This window comes from Pelobates fuscus, chromosome 1 (assembly GCF_036172605.1).
Source record: "Pelobates fuscus isolate aPelFus1 chromosome 1, aPelFus1.pri, whole genome shotgun sequence".
Lineage (NCBI taxonomy): Eukaryota > Metazoa > Chordata > Amphibia > Anura > Pelobatidae > Pelobates > Pelobates fuscus.
This window is the reverse complement of record NC_086317.1, coordinates 293,076,836-293,099,927: the sequence shown is the minus strand read 5'-3', so window position 1 is coordinate 293,099,927 and position 23,092 is coordinate 293,076,836. Positions and strand designations below refer to the sequence as shown.

Sequence of the window (23,092 nt, the reverse complement as noted above, 5' to 3'; positions counted from 1 at the left end):
ACAGATATACAGTAACCCCCATTTGCCTGGCTTGTGCCTGGCTGTAGAATTGAAATAGAATGACAAACAGAAATAACCTGAAGCTTCCAATTATCAATTTGCAGTTTCCTTTTTTAATGTTCCCAAGGTTACGTTACAAAAAAAAAAATCACTGGATTTAAAGGAAAATGAAAACTAAAAAAAAAACATTTCTCCTACATAAAAAACAATTTAGTAAAATGCAAAAAGAAACAAAGCAATGTTTAAATTGACATGATATTTAAGAGCATTTTTGGAACAGAAGTAATTATGTAATTTTAAGTGGAAGCAGCTACAACCAGATCCCTGAGTCAGGAGGGGCCCAGAGAGTCACTAGGAGGCAGCCAATAGATCAGCTCAAATATCAATGGCTTTTTGATCTTGTTCCCTGTTGGTTGGTTGGTTGTTTGGTTGGTTGAATTAATAAAGATGCTGACTTAGGATGTTGTTCACAGAACTGAAATGCGTTAGGTAGGAGGGAAAGACAACTAATGCAACTGAAAACATAATGATCATTAACAAGGCGACCTCAAGTGTCTTCACCCCAACTAGATAGTTGTTTTTTTTTCAGAACATTCTTTCAAAATGCAAGTTGCAGATAAAGTACATGAACCTCTAAAATATATGTGTTGACTTTTTTTCAGCATGCATATAACATCTGCTTTCCAAGAGGTGGTACCACCTGAACACTTTGTGAAAATAAAGACAGTATCCCATCCAGAGCCAGCCCAAGGCCTTCAGGTGCCCTGAGCAAAGCATAATAATGACTCCCTCCAGTTTCTACCTGCCCAGTGATTATCTTACTTTAACTTTGAGACTTTTAAATCCCACTAATAATATAATAGTCAATCTCTCACAGACATATTCATCTGAAGAGTGTTTGATTGTGACTATTTAAAGAGACACTATAGTCATCAAAACAACTTTAGCTAAATGAAGCGGTTTTGGTGTTTAGATCATGCCCCTGCAGTCTCACTGCTCAATTCTGCCGTTTGGGAGTTAAATTACTTTGTTTATGCAGCCCTAGTCACACCTTCCTGCATTTTAGGCACTTAGCCAGCCTTCCTAAACACTTCCTGTAAAGAGACATCTAAATTTGTCACTTCTTTTATTGCAAATTCTGTTTAATTTATAATTTAATATCTCCTGCTCTGTTAATAGCTTGCTAGACCCTGCAGGAGCCGCCTGTATGTAATTAAAGTTCAATTTACAGAACAGAAAAAAAAAAACGTTTAAAGTAAGTTACATCTTATTGAAAATGAAATCATTTTGTTTTCATGCAGGCTGTGTCAGTCACAGCCAGAGGAGGTGTGACCAGGGCTGCATTAATAGAAACAAAAGTGAGTTAACTTCTTAATGTCAGTGAATGGAGCAGTGAGACTGCAGGGGCATGATCTAGGCACAAAAACAGCTTTATTCTACTAAAGTTGTTTTGGTGACTATAGTGTCCCCTTTAGGAGTGACCAAAGCATTGGTTGTAGTGGTTATGGTGCCAGGTGCACCTGGCACCATCCCTCAATGCCGGATCAAACTGTTGCAAACAATTTGACACTTAGTCCAAATGGTTCCTGCCCTGCTTCCAGTCTCCACAATACAACTTAGATTGAAGTCCAGATTCTGCTTTAACTATGTCAATTTTGTGCAAGTTTTCAGATAATTCATTAGGAGAGAGTGTTTATGTTGTTTGGAATGACCCTTTATGACCTGTGAAGAGGTGATAAATTATGCGCATTTATATGTGTGTTTATATTTTATTTTTTTAACCAGCCTTCTGTGTGTAAGGATAAATGAAAATCAATGGAATTTGCCATAAAACTGTCACTTTACCATTCTGTATGTTTTTAAAAAAGAATAAATTAATGAAAATCTGAATAATAATTAGAAACAGGAAAAGGGGTGCAGAATTCATGATATTTGCTCCAAGGATTTTATAATGAACCATAAACAATATATAATTAACTTTTAGAAATTATTTGTTATTTTCTGTGCACTAACCCTAGGGACCAATTTGCACATTATTGCTTTGCTTTTATGTTTTTTGTTTGATACTGAAATGTATTAGATATTAAATTTTCAGTGTTGATGTGCCAATAGTATTTTTTCATGCCTTCCAATCTGTCTCAACTTGCCTTGAACTATTGCTAAACGTTGAAATATAAATCATAGCTACATAGTTGTCTTGGCTGAAAAACGACTAAGTCCATCAAGTTCAACCATGAAGCCCATTCTATTATGCTATTGATCCAAAAGAAGGCAAAAAACAAGAAAAACAATTATAGCCATTTCCAGTTATGCCACAAAAAGGGAAAACATTATTTTTGACTCCATAATGGCAATCAGGTTTGTCTGTGGATCAACAACCTGTTTACATATGTAGTTAGGTATGGAAATATTTGGACACTGACACAATTTCCATAATTATGGCTCTATACACCAACACAATGGTGGTGTACAGAGTGGTGGAGACCGTATCTCCAGAAGGATATTGATACTTTGGAGAGAGTTAGGTCTACTAAACTGGTTCATGGATAAAACTTACAAGGAAAGGTTAAAGGATCTTAACATGTATAGCTTGGAGGAAAGACGAGACAGGGGGATATGATAGAAACATTTAAATACATAAAGGGAATCGACACAGTAAAGGAGGAGACTATATTTAAAAGTAGAAAAACTACCACAACAAGAGGACATAGTCTTAAATTAGAGGGGCAAAGGTTTAAAAATAATATCAGGAAGTATTACTTTACTGAGACGGTAGTGGATGCATGGAATAGGCTTCCAGCTGAGGTGGTAGAGGTTAACACAGTAGAGGAGTTTAAGCATGTGTGGGATAGGCATAAAGCTCTCCTAACTATAAGATAAGGCCAGGGACTAATGAAAGTATTTTTTAAAAAATGGGCAGACTAGATGGGCCGAATGGTTCTTATCTGATGTTACATTCTATGTTTCTATGAAATTAAAGCAGACTAGATGGGCCGAATGGTTCTTATCTGCCGTTACATTCTATGTTTCTATGTTTCTATGAAATTAAACAGCCGAGATGCAGTTGAAATGCAGATTGTCATCTTTAATTCAACGGGTTGAACAAAAATATCACATGAAACTTTAGGAATTGCAATCGTTTTCATACACAGCGCCCTTATTTCAGGGGCTCAAACATAATTGGACAAATTAGGACAATCATAAATACAATGTAAAAGAATCCTTTGCAGGCAATGACCGATCTAAGTTTGCAAGAAAGATTCCCAGGCACTCAAAGTGTGAAAGCCGCAGACTTATTGAAACAAAAAAAGACAGCAACGTTTCAACCTACTGAGAGGTCTTTTTCAGCAGCATTTTGACCTACTGAGAGGTATTTTTCAAGCTTGCTGGAGACATTTACAATATACGTATTGCTATGGACATATTTCACTTGCATGTATCAACATTTAGCTTAATGTAATCCTACATATAAAATATTTATATTAATACATGGCCTATATTTATTGAGATTAGACAGACATAACTGTGCAAAGCGGTAAAATATATTTACTTTTAATGTTATATGGATAGTATTTGGTATGGAGAATAATTCTTTGATTTTACTGCTTTTAGATTTTTTTTATCAGTTTTTTATTTTTAAATAACTTTATTGGAACAAAATATCATAATGAAGTTCAGAAAGATAATAAAAAATAAATTAGTAAAGTTAAAACGTAAACAATATGCAATTTCATAAAGGATGGAAAAAACTTAGAAATACTCCAAAATACTCTAGGAGAGAGGAGGTATATAGCCAGACATGGTGTGATGAGATAAAGAGAGTCCATGAGACCTTTAGAGTTTCTTTAATACTCTAACATAAGCATGTTAAACTCAAAGCCTAACACAGGCCAAATAAACAGATTTAAGTTTATGTGGGCTGCAAAAAAACAAATTTTAGTTTTCATAGTAACGTAGGTTTATTTTGAAAAGTACAGTATAAAAAAAAGTTGACACTGGAGGTCCTCAAGCTCATAGGGCTTCAAAGTAAACAAAACAGCAAATTTATTTTTAGAAGAAAAGCTTGGTAATTAGACTGAAAAGGTGAATGTATGCTGTTGCACAGCTGTAAAAAGCGAATGCCCTTATCTTATTTATTTTGAAGTTCTATGAGTGTGTTCTTCACTTTAGCTGAGATCATCAAACTTGATGATCTCAGCAAATCCAATGCTTTCCCATGGGAAAGCATTGAGAGGCTATTGTGCATGTGTGCCAAACGCTGCATGGCCAATCAGCATATCCAAGGAGAGGGTTCAGCACCTCCATTCAGACCCATTCTAATACACTGCTCCCAAAGTAATACACTGCCTCCCACAATCTAATACAGAGCCTACTCGGTTGTGGAGTATTGCCCAGAAGTTTTTATACGCCTCCATGGGCTGTGACGGTCACTGGGTGTATGTGCCTTTTGGTTGGGGCCTGTGTTGGGCCACCATCTTGGCTGTGACTCGTCTGTGTTGTATCTCTGTAGGCTGCATGGCCAGATGTTCCGTCCTTGGTTTTGCTTTTGTGATTAGGGAGGACTGGGATGACTCCCACCGGTCCGGGGGGGGGGGGGGGGGGATAAAATGTTTTCTGTATCGTACCAGAGTTCCGGGATCGGGGAGAGCGGTCGTCTCACCTCATCTCCAGCTCCTGTAGGCCGCATTTGGCGTTCAACTCCCCGGGCCCCGATGGGCTTTTAGTGTTGTGTCTCTTGTTTCCGTGGTGCACAAATCATTAACTTCAAGGTACATATGCAAATGAACTGATAATTTGGTTCCACTCACATGTTGCTGAGCCATATCCAGCAGGTTTAGACTTTAAAAGCTCAAATGGAAATATATTCTGGGTTATTGCTGGACCAAACAGTTAATGTACTTTGAATGTCCTCTTATTTATTTTTAGGTGTAAATATTACTCGTTCTGTGGTAACATTGCATATACTTTTTTGTGTTTGCTCTAACCCATTTGTTTATAAATTAACTAAAATAATTTCCCTTGGCAGAGATTGACCTTATCACCACTGCATAAAAAAATAAGGTATGTATGTAATTTGACCATTAATGTTTTACTCACTAAACTAAGATTTAAAATTGAATTTCAAGTTTAAAGGGAATATATAGTCACCAAAACAACTTTATCTTAATGGAACAGTTTTAGTGTATAGATCACACCCCTGCAGTCTCATTGCTCAATTCTCTGCAATTTAGGAGTTCTGTTTATGCAGCCCTAGTCACACCTCCCCTGTCTGTGACTCCCAAAGCCTGCATTAAAAAATAGTTTTATTTTCAATCAGATGTTAACTTGCTTTAAAACTTTTTATCTCCTGTAGAGTCTAGATGACTAGTAACAGAGCAGGAGGTGTGGCTAGAGCTGTATAAACAAAGTGAATTAACTCCTGAATGGCTGTGAATTGAGCAGTGAGACTGCAGAAGCATGATCTATACACCAAAACTACTTCATTACGCTAAGGTTGTTTTGGTGGATATAGTGTCCCGCTAAGGCCAACATAGCCAAATCGGAATCATTCTCTGTAGTGAATAACCCTGTATAACTTAATTACGTGGTACATGGGGTCTTTACTATTCAAGCATATATCACATCTGTGGTCACCATAAATATGCAATTCAGTATAAATTAGAGATAAAGTACCAGTTGAAGATGTATAATATTAGGTAATCAGAAATGCACATGGACACAAATTCAGCATTGTTTCTGCATTATTCCACATTAGGGATTGTAATTTTCTGCAGACAAAATACAATAAAAAAAATACAATAACCAAATACCTTGGGGAGTCTACTTGTTCTTCCTGAACACTGACAAAACTGTCACAATGATCTTTAGAACAGTACCTAAATTACACAAATTACACAATTCCCACCTATCCATCAAAACAAATTCAAATGGCACACTGACCGCAGTCCACTCTTTCAAATACTTGGGTATGATGTTAGACCCCAATCTATCTTTGGGCCTCCACATAGAAAAGCTTGCATCTAAACTTTATCCAAAACTAGGTGCCCTGTACAGAAACAAATCCTGCCTAAGCCCTACAGTAAAGGAAAAGATTGTACAGCAAATGCTGATGCCAATCATTGATTATGGGGATGTAGTATATGCATCTGCATCGCAATCCCACATTAATAAACTCAACATATTGCATAACTCGTTCTGCCGATTTGTGCTACAATGTAATTACAGGACCCACCATTGTGACATGCTAAAAGAACTAAACTGGCTGTCGCTGGAATCCAGACGCACCCTTCATCTTTCCAGCCTCGTGTTTAAGAGCTTTTTTTGGGAAACTCCCACCCTACTTGAACAAAATGCTTTCCCCAGCTGTTCTCACTTCCTATAACCTCCGATCCAGTACCTGCACTTCATTTAGTCTACCTCAATACAAAAAGAAAGCAGCCCGATCCTCCTTCTCCTACAGAGCACGGCAATTGTGGAACGACCTCCCGCACAATTTAAAATCTTCCCTAAGCCTAAAGTCCTTTAAGAGATCCCTCTCTACATACCTCAAAACAGAATGCACCTGTCATGGTTGATTATATATTTCCTACTTGTTCTATGTTAAATCTTGTATATATTGTGTATTAATATTGTTTTTGTATTTTATTGTACACTAACTGTATCAGTGCAATGATTTGTGGACCCAGGACATACTTGAAAACGAGAGAAATCTCAATGTATCTTTCCTGGTAGAATATTTTATAAATAATAATATGTACCATCTTATAGTCTCCGCATAGGAATTTTGCAAACATCTAGCCTTAAAACAGTGAATACTTTTTTTTGAACATTTTGACTTATAATTGTTAACATTGACTGGAATTCTAAACATATGATTTATTAAATAAAATAGAATAAAAAAAGACAAATACAAATGATTTTGTTTTCTTTTGCTACCTTTGCTGTGCTGAATAGGAAAAACTGTGAACAAAAGATTACCTGAAAAATATAAATGACTTCATACTTCTTATGCAAGAAATGCATAGTAAATATAGGGAAATTGTATCAGTCATTAGCACACAGAAATTGAGAAAACCTTAGTCATAGAGGGGTTAATGGGACATGTCTGCCAAACCTGTATAAAGTGAAGTAGAATGTATTGTTGAGCAGGACTACTTGTTTCAGTAAACGTGGCTTTGGATTTAGAAAATCTAAACATCATGGGAAGTAATAAAATACAAGTTTAGTACTTTTACACATGATGGATATGAAGCCACCATCTTATTGTTCAGTTCTAGGTTAAAACAAACATAAATCGTATTCAGCATATGGATTAGTGTAACGTGTTTTAACTGCAAAAAAAAAAATCACAATGTACTATAATATATGTATGCTTATTTACTAAGCAGAGAGTTTTGATGACTTGCAATGACTTTAGAATTCATAAAATTCAAGACACTTTAGCAAAGAATTTAAAAAATATATTTGTTTTATTGACCCCATATTCTCCAGTTCACCTTTATGACCAGTATGTCGTGTCCATCAATCATTTAACCTTTTTATGTGTCCCAAGGCTTAACAACATGTACACTCTGCATTCCAATATTTAATAGCTCACAGGTGATTATACACTATGAGGCTGCGACAGGGGAGGGCTGGCAGCCTTAGGCCTGGGGGGCAAAACCAGTCAAGTGGCCCATTGCGCCACCAAATCAGTTCACCATCCATGCCCACCTTTTTCTGGTTTTATAACGGATATTGATGTAATGCTAATCAGTAGCTCTTTGCCATACCCGCTCCTTCACGGCTCTGACTTTCAATGTTGTCAGAGCACAGGCTGAGAATCTCTGAGCCTGTGCTCTGACTCAGTAACTGAGCGCCGGAACCACGAGGGAGAGGATATGATCTGACTGCACCTACTGCTGGTGCGCACCAGTGGACCACCAGCGAATCGTTTAAATTAAATATGCTGGTGTACCCAACTTGTGAGCTGTGTTGGCCGCCGGGCGCCTCTGTGGTCATGGCACCCTGCGTGACCGCACAGCTTGCCCACCCCAACGGCTGGCCCTGCTGACACACACTGATGTTACTACTTAGACATCCCTCAATATTAATACAGAGATGAGAGTAAACACAAATAAACTGTGGAAACTAGAGCTGATCCCCCCCAAATTTATAAAGGTTTGCTTAGAGGATTTATTCAAGATTAAATCATGCCTCCTCCTCTCTCCCCCATGCGCTGCTCTGTAGGCTGGGAGGAAATGAAGAGTAATCACAGTCTCCCAGCACAATGCCACCTGTGGCTGCATGGGGAACAGCTGTTTAATGTAATGCTTGCAGGACGGCCAGCTGCCGCAGAACCTCTTTGTTTCCGTCTCTGCAAAGGGCTCCAGGCACTGCTTGTTGTGAGTGTGAGCCACTGTAAATTAGGGGCAGAGGGCACTTGCACTGCGGTCAAGACGGGTCTGGGCAGGAGGAGAGTGCAGTGCAATCAGTGCACTCCCCTCCTGTGGGTCACCAGTAGACTGGTGCACCTGCCCAGGATCAGAGCCGGTGCAAGGATTTTTGCCGCCCTAGACAAAATATAAATTTGCCGCCCCCCCCCATGTGACATCACAATGCCCCACCCGTATGATCTGCCATATGAACTAACGCCAGTGCTGCACACAGTGTGTGTTTACATTAAAAAGCCTGCAGGGACCAGCTATAGACACCAGAACCACTTCATTAAGCTATAGTGTCCCTTTAATGTGAGGTAAATTATAGATTAGTGTCACTAATAATATACTAGATTGCCTACTTACAATTAGATGAGGATGATGATGGGCTGCAGTTTGGCTCCACTGGTCTGGTGTAGAACAGGACCTCTGGAGGCTGTTTGCAACTGTGGTCACAAAATTCAACGTTCTGGGAGAATTGGAAACAGCTCCATTTTTTGGGGGCCTCTTACACATCTCAAGGTCTGGGCTCCAGTGCCTGACGGTGAGTATGCCCATAAGGCCCACTCATAAGTCCACTTGTATGTTCCACCCACCCATGAGCTCGCTCACAGGGAGTGGAGTGTGTAGGGGATGTGTTATGTGTTATCTAATATGTGTGCTTATGGTATGTAGTGTATAGGGATACCAGTTTGTGCAGGTGATGCAGTGTGTTTGTGTGTAGTGGAAGCAGTGTGTATTTGTGTATAAGGGATGTATTATGTGTTTCTGGTTGTGTGTGAGGGATGCATTGTGTGAATCTGTGTTTGTATGCATAAGGGATGCAAGGTGTGTGTCTGTATGTGTGTGCATTGAGTGTAAGAGATGCATTGTGTTTCTGTGTGTATGTAAGAAAAACAGTGTGTGTGTTTGCATGTGTGTGTAAGGGTTTGCATTGTATGTTTCTGTGTATGTGTGCAAATGATGCATTGTCTTTGTGTGTAAGGGTTGCATTGTGTGTGTGTGTAATGGATGCATTGTGTGTTTCTCTGTGTGTAAGGGAAGCATGTTCTGTTTCTGTGTATGTATAGGGATGCATTGTGTGTTTCTGTGTATGTATAGGGATGCATTGTGTTTCTGTGTATGTATAGGGATGCATTGTGTGTGTGTGTGTGTGTGTGTGTGTGTGCGCGTAGTGTTAAAGAGCTCCCTGTCTTGCCCCCTGTCCTATAGAGCTGTCCCTTCTGTCCCTTAGAGCTCTCCTCTGCCCCTTAGTGGTCTCTCCTCTCCCCCACCCTCCCCTAGCGGTCTCTTCTCACACTCACCCACCCTCCCTGTGCTCTTCTCATCCCCCCTCCACCCTCCCTGTGTTCTTCTCACTCCTCCCTCTGTGTGTTCTCACCCCCCGTGTTCTTCTAACCCCCCTCCTCCCTGTGTTCTTCTTACTCCCCCCCTTGTTCTTCTTACCCCTTCTTCTTACCCTCCTCCCTCTTCTTACCCCTTCCTTCTTCTTCTTACCCCTTCCTTCTTCTTCTTACCCCTTCCTTCTTCTTCTTACCCCTTCCTTCTTCTTCTTACCCCCCTTCTTCTTCTTACCCCCTTCTTCTTCTTCTTACCCCCCTTCTTCTTCTTACCCCCTTCTTCTTTTTACTCCCCCCTCTTCTTCTTACTCCCCCCTCTTCTTCTTACCCCCTTCTTCTTCTTACTCCCCCCTCTTCTTCTTACCCCCTTCTTCTTTTTACTCCCCCCTCTTCTTCTTACTCCCCCTTCTTCTTCTTACCCCCTCTTCTTCTTACCCCCTTCTTCTAATTACTCCCCACTCTTGTTCTTACTCCCCCCTTCTTCTTCTTACCCCCCTCTTTTTCTTATCTCCCCTTCTTCTTACTCCCCCCTGTTATTATCCCCCTCCCCTCTTCTTACTCCCTCTCTTCCCTCTTCTTACTCCCCCCGCCCCTCTTACTCCCCCTCCCCTCTTCTTACTCCCCCCTCCCCTCTTCTTACTCCCCCCTCTTCTTACTCCCCCCCTCCCCTTTTCTTACTCTCCCCCTCCCCTTTTCTTACTCTCCCCCCCTCCCCTCTTTTTACTCTCCCCTCCTCCCCTCTTTTTACTCTCCCCCCTCCCCTCTTTTTACTCTCCCCCTCCCCTCTTTATACTCTCCCCCCCTCCCCTCTTTATACTCTCCCTCCTCCCCTCTTTTTACTCTCCCCCCTCCCCTCTTCTTACTCTCCCCCCTTCCCTCTTTTTACTCTCCCCCCTCCCCTCTTTATACTCTCCCCCTCCCCTCTTTTTACTCTCCCCCCTCCCCTCTTCTTACTCTCCCCCTCCCCTTTTCTTACTCTCCCCCCTCCCCTTTTCTTACTCCCCCCCTCCCCTCTTTTTACTCTCCCCCCTCCCCTCTTTTTACTCTCCCCCCTCCCCTCTTTTTACTCTCCCCCCTCCCCTCTTTATACTCTCCCCCCCTCCCCTCTTTTTACTCTTCCCCCCTCCCCTCTTCTTACTCTCCCCCCCTCCCCTCTTCTTACTCTCCCCCCCCTCCCCTCTTCTTACTCTCCCCCCCCTCCCCTCTTCTTACTCTCCCCCCCCTCCCCTCTTCTTACTCTCCCCCCCTTCTTCTTACCCCCTCCCCTGTAGGTGGCCGAGCTGCACTCCGGTCCGCGGTCCCGGCCGGAGTGACAGGACGGTGCTCAGTGTGCACCTTCCTGTCAGTCCGGCCGGGTACAGGAAACAGAAACTCCTGTTCCGCGCGGAACAGGGGTTTCTGTTTCCTGTACCCGGCCGGACTGACAGGAAGTGCACACTCAGTGCACTTTCCTATCACTCCGGCCGGGACCGCGGACCGGAGACCAGCTCGGCCACCTACAGGGGAGGGGAGGGAGGGGAGAATCTGTTCTGCAGCCGCCTGAGCGCTCTTTACAGAGCGCTCGGCGGCTGCAGCATTTAAAGGGCCGGCCCGCCGCGGCCGGTCCTAAAAGAATTTCGGGCGGCCTGGGGGGCAATTGCCTCCCTGCCCCCCGGCCCAGCCCGCCCCTGGGCTGCGAGATGTAACCCACTTTTAAAACCTATAAATCAATATTGAGTATTTTTAATTTGGGCATTTTTGTTAAGATAACAGTTATATTTGTTCTGCTTAGATGCATTAGGTTATTTGAGTTGATATGGTGCTTGCTAATCTGTGAGTGTTAGAATGACATGTTCCCAACGGCAGAACTAAGGCACACTTAGGGTGGACCATGCACTTTAATACCACCCGATAGCAAAGTATCAGTGTGTGTCTGTCTGTGTACCTGTATGTGTGTGAGTGTGTGTCTTTGTATCTGCATTTGTGTCAGTGTGTGTCTGTGTATCTGCATGTCTGTACCTGTGTTTCTGTGTTTGGGTATCTGTGTGCTTGTGTATCTGCATGTGTGTCTATACTTGTACCTGTTGTCTGTGTACCCGGATGTGCATCAGTGTGTGTATGTCTATCAGGGTGTGTGGCAGTGTATATATTCAAACTCCAACATTACACTCAAACACACCTCTGCACACCTCTGCATTCAAACATCAACACTATATACAGACACACCCCTACTTACAAAGGCAAACACTGCACACAAGCTTTCAAATGACAAAAGTACATACAAACACACAACACTAAGACACCCCTACATTCACACAAATATATTCCATACAAAAACATGCTTACATTCAAACACTGCTCATTGCCAAATACAGCCCTGCAAGGTGGGCAAAGCATAGATACCCAGCTGGCAAAGAATTGTGGATGTTATTCAACCAACAGGGATCTACCATTTTTTACATCCTTGTGATAGGGGCCTTAAAATATTTATTGCATTAGGGCCCTCTCTACTTTGGTTCCGTCACTGAATGTTCCAATACATGCCAAACATCAAATAAACCTAACATAGAAAAAGCAATGTCTCCTTATCACAAGCACTTTAATGATTACTTTATTTAAGTTAACAAATCTCATACATTCCCAAATATAATAAAATGATATCTTAGCATTATCTGTGCTAGATACAAATATAGTTTTAGGGAACCTTGTGATGTAATGATTGCTGCTAGATATATTAGACAGACACTATGATAGGATTTGGCGGCGGCCTCATAGATATGCTGTATTTTTGCCACTGCCTCATATATATGTTGTATTTTTGTCAACAGGATCTGAATGTATGTAGGCATGATACAGCCAACACATAAAAAAGGATGGGGGTAATATCTGCACATATTACTTTCAGGCCAGGTGGTTTCCATCACTGTGAAAATCAGTGCATTCATCACATACAGACCATTAGTTTTACCTGGAGGGTCAATTGTGAAAACCAGCTCTCTCCTTATCTACGGAGCTGAGAAAAGCAATTCCCATTTATCTGACTACCTTGCTTCAATGCTGTTTAATTAGGATCATCTCTCCAAAAATGTTCAGCATTTCAACAAACCTTTAAAGAGAGGTCAGTTGAAAAGTAGGGTTTTCTACCGTTTATACATTGTGCTGTCTGTATTTCCCTACTTGTATTTAGTCCTAAATGTAGGGAATGGATCAACGCACTGTGAAGAGGATGGTTCAAGAAGCTCCAGAAAGCTTAAAATGAGCTGTGGTTGGATCTTCCAGCAGGACAATGATCCAAAAAAATACATCAAAATGAACACAAAAATGGTTTACTGACCACAAAATCAGCCATTAGAGTCCCCTGACTTGAACCTTATAGAAAACCTGTGCGGTGAACTGAAGAGGTTCACTCCAATGTTGACCTCGAAATTTAATGGATCTGGAGATATTCTGTATGGAGGAATTGTCTCAGATCCCTTGCTATGTTTTCTCCAATCTCATCAAGCATTATAAGTGAAAACTCAGAACTGTTATATTTCACAAAGATTTTTTTTTTCATAAACCTGTCTTGTGTTTGCAATTGTTTGATATCCATGAAAGCATGGAAAGCTTGGTTCATATTTACCAATGCATGGTGCCAATATTAGTGGAGGGCACTGCAGCTTGGAGTATGAAATATATTGCTAAAAATAGCATATCAGATTTTATTTTTTTTAAATTCACATTGTTTAATATTACCAAGATACAAAAAAGGCTTCAGGCCCAATGGGTGTTACCACCCCTTGGGTCTTCTACCTTTAGGAGTGCAGCGCTGTATTGTATGTGAGAACACAGTGAATTACCTGTGATTCAGAGACAGATATCCTTTATATTCTCCAATGTAATGAACATACAAAAGAAAACAAAAATATATACAGATAATTGTGCAGTATGTTAAATGCTGTAATGGAGATTTTAGTGAGTAACAGATATATCTACACTGACATTTTTTAGAGCCTTTTCAAGTGAATTAGGCTCTAAACTTGCGCACGTCTGTGTCTTTAACCCCTTAAGGACACATGACATGTGTGACATGTCATGATTCCCTTTTATTCCAGAAGTTTGGTCCTTAAGGGGTTAAAGGTAGATTACACGACCCCTCTCTCCAAGGTAGATTGTGTATTTTCCTCTCCACAGGGTATATAAAAGACACAGAATTATCGAGCTAAGTGTAGCATCCTTTGCAGTATTTTTGTGTATTTAAGTAATGAGTTAAAGTGCTCACCTTGTTTAGAGCCTTTTGGTAACTGGCTCTAAGTATGTAGGCCTAGTGTCAATTTGTGGGGTGACACTGCCCCTTCCCTGGAATCACTGGTGCTGGATACAGTGGGTTGTATAAAATAAAGGAATTTATTATAGTATATATAAAATCAATATAAAAATATTTACAAGTTTAGAGCCTAATTCACTTGAAAAGGCTCTAAAAAATGTGAGTGTAGATATATCTGTTACTCACTAAAATCTCCATTACAGCATTTAACATACTGCACAATTATCTGTATATATTTTTGTTTTCTTTTGTATGTTCATTACATTGGAGAATATATTTGTCTCTGAATCACAGGTAATTCACTGTGTTCTCACATACAATACAGCGCTGCACTCCTAAAGGTAGAAAACCCAAGGGTTGGTAACACCCATTGGGCCCGAAGCCTTTTTTGTATCTTGATGATTATCTTTGTATGGTGGGTTTTGAGGAGTACCCATAGAGTGTATACAGCAGCTATAATTCATTGTTCACGTTCATTATTCAGCGCCGCATATTCCACACCTATTGTAAAATTATTAAATGTTGTTTAATATTAGTATGTCAGTTCCATGAAAATGATCTGGCTTTTTAAAATTAGTTTTCCAAAACATACTGTTCTGTTATTAACAACTACAGCTGACTTGCAATTAGATTTAATACAATCTGACATTATTTAAAAAAAAATTCCATTGTGTGTATTATGGCAACCTAACCAAATAAGTACAAAGAAGAATGAATAGAAATATAGCAGACCATGGGTAACCCAACCAGTTACCTCCGCTAATTCCTTCCTTCAGCCACTCAGGAACCACTTATAGTAATATTAAGAGACATATTACCCCCCAGTAACTGGATGACACACAGTTCAAGAGGGACAACACAATTTTATTGAGCCACACACAGCTTTCAAGCATAGCCCCATGCAAGGGGTTTTCCACTTACACCAACAGAGGTTTATCTCAGGATCCTCTACACCAGGGAGCCCAGGAGCGAGAACGGGGGGTCGCTGTCCCTTTGTCTCCCAAATATGGAAAGCCCGCCACTCCGGAAAAATAAAAATTGTAAATATAAAAAGTAACTCGAAGAAGCCTATCAGGCGAAACGCGTTAAGTGGGACTATATTTTATATTTATATTTTATTATTTATCATTGTGTTTGTTTATATTAAAGTATACTTTTAAAGTTACTTTTTATATTTACAATTTGTATTTCCTGGTATCCTGTATATCCTTGGTGGGGATTATACCACCTAAGCTGTTTACACTAGAGCAGGTCACATGCTCTGGAAAGTGTAAGTACAATACTATTTATTATCTATTATATTATTGGTACTTACTTCACCCTATTGCTGCTATCTTTCTTTTATACCAACTACGCACATTGCACCTTGAGAACACCTGTGGCAACTACTACAAATCCAAAGACGGGGATTGTACCGTCCAAGCGCTTCACAGCAGAGCTCTGTTATAGCTCATGTGAGTGGACTGTACCTGGTTACTAACTACTTACCTTTAAGATAAAATTTACTGTATTGCACTATTATTTTTATCTTAATTTCTTTTTGAGGTTACGATTGGAATATCCAAGGACACATGTATGTATTTTTTGCATATTTAAATTAATAGGCGCGGTATACGCCCTCTTTCTTTCTCTGTTATTCACTCACAAGGTTGGGGAATCCTTGTTCTGTATACTGCTGCCTGATAACTATAGCGAGCGCCTATTATATTTCATTTTCCAGATATACAGTAAGGATGCCGCCAATCCCATGCGTTCCCTATTAAAGGTTAATTAGAGATATCTTTGCCAGAAGCTCAAGGAAGCAAGGTGAAGGGTCAGAGTAGGACCCATCTAGGGGGGTCTGCCTTGACGTTGGCAGGCGGGCTTTCCCTCCAGTGGCTATTGGAGTAACTAAATGACCTCCATTTGTTTAAACATACATAGGGATTAAGGAGAGCGCGCAGGTAACTTTTCTTTTCTTTGGTTTTTACTATATGTGTTGGAGCTGATGTGTACTGTGGTCGTTGCTTCCGCCCAGGAGTGATGGAGTGATGGGAGTGAGCGCAGGACTTTTTTTTTGTATTTGTATACAGAAAGGATATAACTACCTGCTTGTTGTTTCTCTGACTGTCAGCTCACTCAGTGCTATTGGGGTCGAGACTGTGTCCAGTCTTTTTATAATAAGGGGGCATGACTAAGGAAGCAGACTTATGGTGCAGCATTCTTCAAAACATTTATATTTTTTTTCTGTCCAAAAACTATAAAGAGCATGCAAAAAATACAGCATACTAATTAGGCAAAACTCTATCAAATGCATTAATGTTGTATAGGTGCCTGGAGTGTCCCTTTAGTAGCATGATTGTGCCAGGGGACTCCAGGGTTCCTGAAGTGGTGATAGTGCCTATAGTGCCACTATAAATCTGATCTCATTACTGTAACATTATTCCTACTATGCAGCAAATAGTAGACTAAAATTAGTTTTGTCCATAAACAATAGGTTCATCCTAAATAAAATCCTTTAAATACACAACCGAACAAATCAATTTGGAATAGAATAAATTGGGTGTGTAGTAAAAGGATTTTGATTTGGGCAAAATGATTTGTTTATGGAGGAAACAAATATTTTCACAAGTCTAGATATAACACAGTTTTCAACTCTAGCCTCTAAATTAGTTTCTGCAACCTCAAAATATTATCGTTGGCAGTATTGCAAAAAATAGGTTATTGGTATGAAAACATTGTTAAAACCTATATTTTGTACACTTTTATTGTTGAAAAATACATCAAGCAGTTAAACAGCGCTCATTTGATGCTCATACCTTACAGTTATTTTCCATTTGTGGAATAGAAGACGTGCCATTATATAGGTATCATAAAACATATTTTAAAAGGCAGTAAACTGAGCAGAAATGTTAGGTCCAATAGAATATCATGCAGATTTTACTGTAAAAGAAGCTTTGATAGACTGTTTTTTTCATATAGCAAAATCTTCTTTAAAAACCCTGTCTATTTTAAATTAAGTGTTAACGTCTGATCATATGCCAGGAATAAAGCCCAAAAGTGATCAATACAACCAGAATCCTAAAATGTTACAACCTTTCGCTGAAGGTTATGTCACCAAAGTAAAAAAAAGCATTGTCGACTTAAAACTGAGCTAAACATAAAGGGACACTTCACTACCCATATTCAAAATAAATACAAAATCATTGTTTAGTAGATATGCCCCAAATGAAAACTTGCATGCACGTAATTATACATTTTTTCACTGAGGGTATATCTAAAAACAGGTGGCAAAGCCTGCTGTTCTCTTGTCTGCTACCTTTGCAAGCGCTTCCCTTCTATCTTGCCTAGACTTTCTGTGGCTGTCAAATTACAGACTTCCCAATGTAGCTTAATGAGAAGTCTTTGCAAGGCATGAACTCTGGAAAATTGCTGCATCTTGAGCTTCACCAAACCAGGAAATTACAGGGCATGCTGTCTGCTTGAAAGTCAGGGGGTGTAACCAGGTAAATTTATAAAGGTGTTAATTTCTATTGAAAACTGTACTTTTTGCAAAATGAAAAAAAATGGGACACACTCTTCACATAAAAAGCTATTAATCAAGCAAAAGTGCTTTAGGGGTCTGGAGTGTCCCTTTAACTGCTGCGAGTTGACAGGGTTTACAACAAACAAAATGGATACATCATGGAAATATCTGACCTGCTTGTCTCACCCTTTTTATAGTGCAGGGGTGATGAGAATAGGTTATGTCATTAACCTTTTGTGGTCCGAATCAACATTGATATGAATGTATGCGTCATTAAATGTGTTCAAATCGGAAATTTTAAGTCCAGTATCCACGTGTATTTGGTGTGTGATCCAGTTTGCCAGTTGATGTAGTGTCTATTTGTAATTTATTTGCTTTACACGGATAACAAAAATTGTTACTATCAGTTTAAATATGCCTTTTACTACACAGCAATAAATATACTTGGAATTAAATTGGAAAATAAATTACACTGTAATTTTGGCAACATTTTATTTTACAAGTAACTATTTTAAATAGTAATTTTAAGCTCCATAAAATCAATGACTTAGTGCAGTGATAACCCTGCACCCACTATCACTGGTGAGTGTTGCTTATAACAGAAGTGATCTAAAAAAACACTTCAACTGGAAGACAGCCCACCATAACTGTCAATCAAGCAGACAGAATGCTATTCTTCTGCACTGATTGTGTCAAATTTGTCCAAGTGCTGACTATATAAAACACTTTTAAAAATGTAGTAATTTTTACATCATTGTTACCACATCTCTATATCCACATATATATTTGTATTGGCTGTAAGGAAGTACTATTAATTCCAGGGCTATTTATTTTTCAGTTCATCTGCTTTATTAAGCCACCTGAAGTATTAGTTATAAAAAATACAATTCATAATCATAAATTTAATTTCTGCGTTAACATCATTATACTGTTCCTTTAAATATTTTATTTTATTAAACAAAAAAAAGAACAATTATATGTCTGAAAAGTATGTTGGTGCGTTTGGAGAACTGTTTTAACCCGAAACCTAGACTTTCCATTTCCTAATGCAGTGACAATATATTATCTTTTTACAATACATGTCAAAGGCAAGTCTAACTTGCCTCAAGCACTGCACTTACTACAAGTCAATGCAACGCCGTGACATATCTATATTGTGAATTGCTTAAGAATGTTTGCTTGCAGGCGTAATGGTAAAGCAACTACACATATGATATTAAGAAAACCGTGTTAGCTGTAGTCAACTAGTGTTTATTGTTATAGACTTTAAAGTAAACTTGAATTAAGGCACCAAAATGCATTTTTTTCATATCATGACACTGGTATTTTTTTACAGTTAGAAATATTTTTTTACTATAAAAGTGACACATGACGTGTCTGACACGTCATGATTCCCTTTTATTCCAGAAGTTTGGTCCTTAAGGGGTTAAAAAATATTGCCTATGTCAAACATCATAATAAATCATAATGTTATAAATACAATAATTAAATAATAAACATTTTTTTTTTTTACTTTCCCCGAAAAATAAATCAAGGTTTATTTTACCAGGTTAGGCTAATTTAGGAACTTATAATAGTTAGCCTTAGAAAGGCAGGTAAAAAAGGTCGTCTTCATGTGCTAATTGCGATACAGCTCCATAAAGAACAAATTATCAAACTGATCAGAAAAGAAGCACAGATCAACAGCAACATATTTTTCTTGTGTTGTAAGAACATGGATCTCAACTTGAATGGTCTCTGAATTAAGAACTAGACTTATGATTACAATTAATTTACAGTTCGTCCAAATGCATTTGGACAAAAAAGAATTGTTGCACGTCTGAACCGATTGTTGTTCATTTGACTTTTTGGATTGGACGAAATTCGCTCATTATTTCAGATCAGAATTTCATTTAGACTACCATAATAGAATTCCGGAATCTGTGGCTGCATCTTAGAGCTATACTTAAGGAGCTCCGAGCTATCTATCTATATATGGAGAGATTTGAGCACTATATACTAGGCTGCTGAAAGATCAAAATCTGGTCTGGTGTAATGTCGTACTTTTATCATTTTCACTTTCATTAAAGAACACTGTCAGCAAAATCAAAATGGTATGCAACTTGGGAGCAAGAATCCTCCTGCTTTTAACTTTCTCCATTCTGCATTTTCTACAGATCTCATTCCGGACATTCTACCTTTTTGTTTCACCATGAGTATGGAGATGCAGCAACGGTAGATTACAATCATAAATAATTCATGAATTTACAGAGTCAGGTATCTTGTATGAAGCTAATTTTCCATATAATACTCTAATATTCAGAATAACATAAAATATAAAGGCAAAATATAAAAAAGAGATTACCAATTAAATGTTTAATTAACAGAGGTCACCGTCATCATCTCCAACCAGAAAGAGTTTTAAATGAAAAAGCTAGTCACATCAAAAATTAGTCTAATTTCATGTATAAATAAATAGCTTCAATAACACACTGCATGACAAGTTTAATCTATGGTAACTTATATACCTAGAAGTTATCATCAGTTTAATACGTACTGCCTTCAAGTGGATAGCATAATTTGCATTGGTAGTACTTTAGGTTTTTCAGCAAGAAAAGAGAGAACCCAGGTTGAAGGCCTCTTGAGTTCCACTATGTGCCTTTTTGTGCCTTACACCGCTGCACTTTTTCTATATTTTTTTTATTTATTTTTGCCACAATGGTTGTCAACAAGCAAATTAATTACAATTGTTCAAGCAAATACACAACAGATGTAAGCATTTAGTATGAGTATAACAGTACAGATACATAGGCAAAAGTATCTTCCAATACAAATACCCCGCTGCACTTTTAAAATGTGTACTTGTTCTTGTGGTTACTGTTGTCACTTAACTTATACCAAATTGTTCCCATTTTTACGTTTCGCACCACCTGTGATGTTCTCCTGTTCTTCTTGTGCCTCTCACCCCTTTATATTCCTACGGTATCTTCTACTCTAGCCTTGTGACTTTCCTTTGTTAAATACGCACATTAAGCCCTTCTTGGACACTATCATAACTGAAACCTGCTGTTGAGTTACAACCCTCCCCAACAAGTTATCTCTAACGTGAAAATAAAGAAAATAAGCAGCATGGCACATCGTAAAATTACTATAGACCATCACTTCTACTGGACTCATTACACTAGCTGTAACAACAGGAATACACGTGCTTTCTACCAAGTTCTATATAATAAGATAAGTACTCACCAACTTCTGTAATGTATGACTTTCCATTTTCTGGCCACTGTATGTACTGGTTTGAGAAGAAGTTATTCCCATATCCCAAAATAAATCCTTCAAGCCTGGTGTTTTGATTTGGACGAAGAAACTTCATTACAAGTGTGTCACCAGTAGCATTGATGTGGACTTTCATATTTAGTTTCTTTTTTTCTGTGAGAAAAAAAAAGTAACATTTATACATTTTATATACATTTGATTACACTCAGTATTCTCAAACATTTTACTAGTGGAAAGACGGCCTTCTGGCCTGCCCATTTAGTATGTTAGATACAAATCATGAGTTTATGTTACATTGAGTGGCTGGATCCAAGGGGATTTTACAGGATGGAAATCCCTTAATTCATTAAATTAGCAAATGGTAAAATAAGACCCTAAACAGTTCATTGGGTTATATGCAAGGTAAATACAAAATATTCTCAAATGTACTAGGAGATTGTAAAAATAAATTGGACAGTTTTTTTGGATGTTTATTATATTCGGTAAGTCTAAATACCTAAAATTACATATTTATTACAATAATGGCTATTTCTTACATTAATACATTTTGTTTGTGTTCATTTATTTGCAATAAAAATAGTCTAGTGTTTAAAGATGCTGTTCCAATGAATTTCCATTCATTCAGTACAATACAGGACTAATAAGGCAAAATATTTAGGACATTTGATGTTTGCAGAAGGACTTTAAGGACAAAACTATTAAGACAGCAGAGCATATCGTTTTTAATATACATGTTACTTGTCACTGTGTCATTAAATAAGAGGCTATATCGTTTTTAATATACATGTTACAGTCACTGTGTCATTAAATAAGAGGCTGTTAGGCAAAAGGATATTTAATGTATTTTTGAGGGTAAGGGGAGATATAAAGCAAACAAATACTGGGGAGGGAACTGGAAATAAAATAAACACATATAAAAATAGGATTGTGGGCTGTGTAACTAACCGTGCAATATGATTGTACTATATCTTGCAGTATGTTTTAAATCATGAAACGCTAGTGAAGCAGCTTTTTGGGCAGTGCTGTGGTATGTGAGTATAATTTGGAATGATACCAACTGTAAGAAGACAGTGTTGGGAATCTTTATTTTAGAAACACCACATTTAAAGCATCTAAAATATCTTAATCCCTCTCGGATCATTCTTGGACCCTTTCCGCCTCTTGTCTAAAAGAGAATGAAGTGGTGTGCAGCTGCCCGAGGAGTTGATTGATTGTCCTCGACAATTAAAGCAAAACAAAACAAAAATCAGCATCTCTAAACCACAAACTTTAATTTCATACTTTATTATCTTCTGTAGAAAGGAAGATAATCTGTCTGGAAAAGGAATTCAAGGACCAGTGTGCGTTAAGGATTGACTCACACATTAATGCCATTCTCTCATTGTTGTAACTTAGCCATAGCGCTTACTAAAAATGAATATGCAGTATTTGCATTGAGAAAGACAGGAAATTGTATTTAAACAAGGGCTCATTCATATTATATAACACATATTTGGTTAATCTCCATAAAGTACTTGTTACTCTATCCTGTGTGTGTGTGATCAGATACCCAGTGACATGGCAACTAATTCACTATATAATCAATCGTTGTTTAGATTTTCTAACTTGTGAGTCTCTGGTGATATATAATGTGTGCTTCCGTACCATTACAGAATAGTGCAAACTGGCACAGTGTAACAATCCACTTACACATTATTCCAGCCAAATTCCTAGTCAATATACAATATTTTTTTTAACAGTAGTATACTAAACAGACCAGAACAGATTAAAACATTTTGCTTATTTTCAGGTTGTAAAATTGATTTTCCTTCATTGTTCTGCCCCAGACTTCTATCAGGCAATTATGTGCATATCTGCAACCCCCAAACCCTAAGTTATTTTAGGGATCATGAGACTATTTCAACTAATGGTTAATCTGCTCATTCCCTGAGAGTGATACTTACTTGCCATTGTGTGATGCAAATCTCTTCTGTTGTCCCACACCAATATTATTTGTATGTTTGTTTCACCAAGATCAAGGCCTAGGACTCTTTCAAAGATAGGTGTAATATTTTTGCTGCTCAAGGTGTAACGTTACCCCTGGCAGTGTAACTGTGGTGTCATTGGTCAGCCGGGAACCAGAGTTCTCAGCTGGCTAATGTCCATTCTGTGCATATTTCTATGCACAGAATGTCAGAAGTGGCTGAGAGTAATCAGCTAACACTCTCAGCAAATTAATGGCAGGTGGGATCAGCATCTGACTTCTACAGCTCTGGAGCAGCCAGATGCATATACCGGCCACAGAGGTCAC

The 23,092-nt window shown here is 38.6% G+C and overlaps 1 protein-coding gene across 1 annotated transcript in view; it reads right to left on the bottom strand.

The window, feature by feature from the left end:
• The window catches only part of ABI3BP (ABI family member 3 binding protein), a 416,270-nt gene that overhangs the window by 334,132 nt on the left and 59,046 nt on the right, over positions 1-23,092 (bottom strand). The window contains exon 2 of the mRNA XM_063457646.1: positions 20,773-20,955. Coding sequence (XP_063313716.1) covers positions 20,773-20,955 — 183 coding nt within the window. The remainder of the gene's footprint in view (positions 1-20,772; positions 20,956-23,092) is intronic.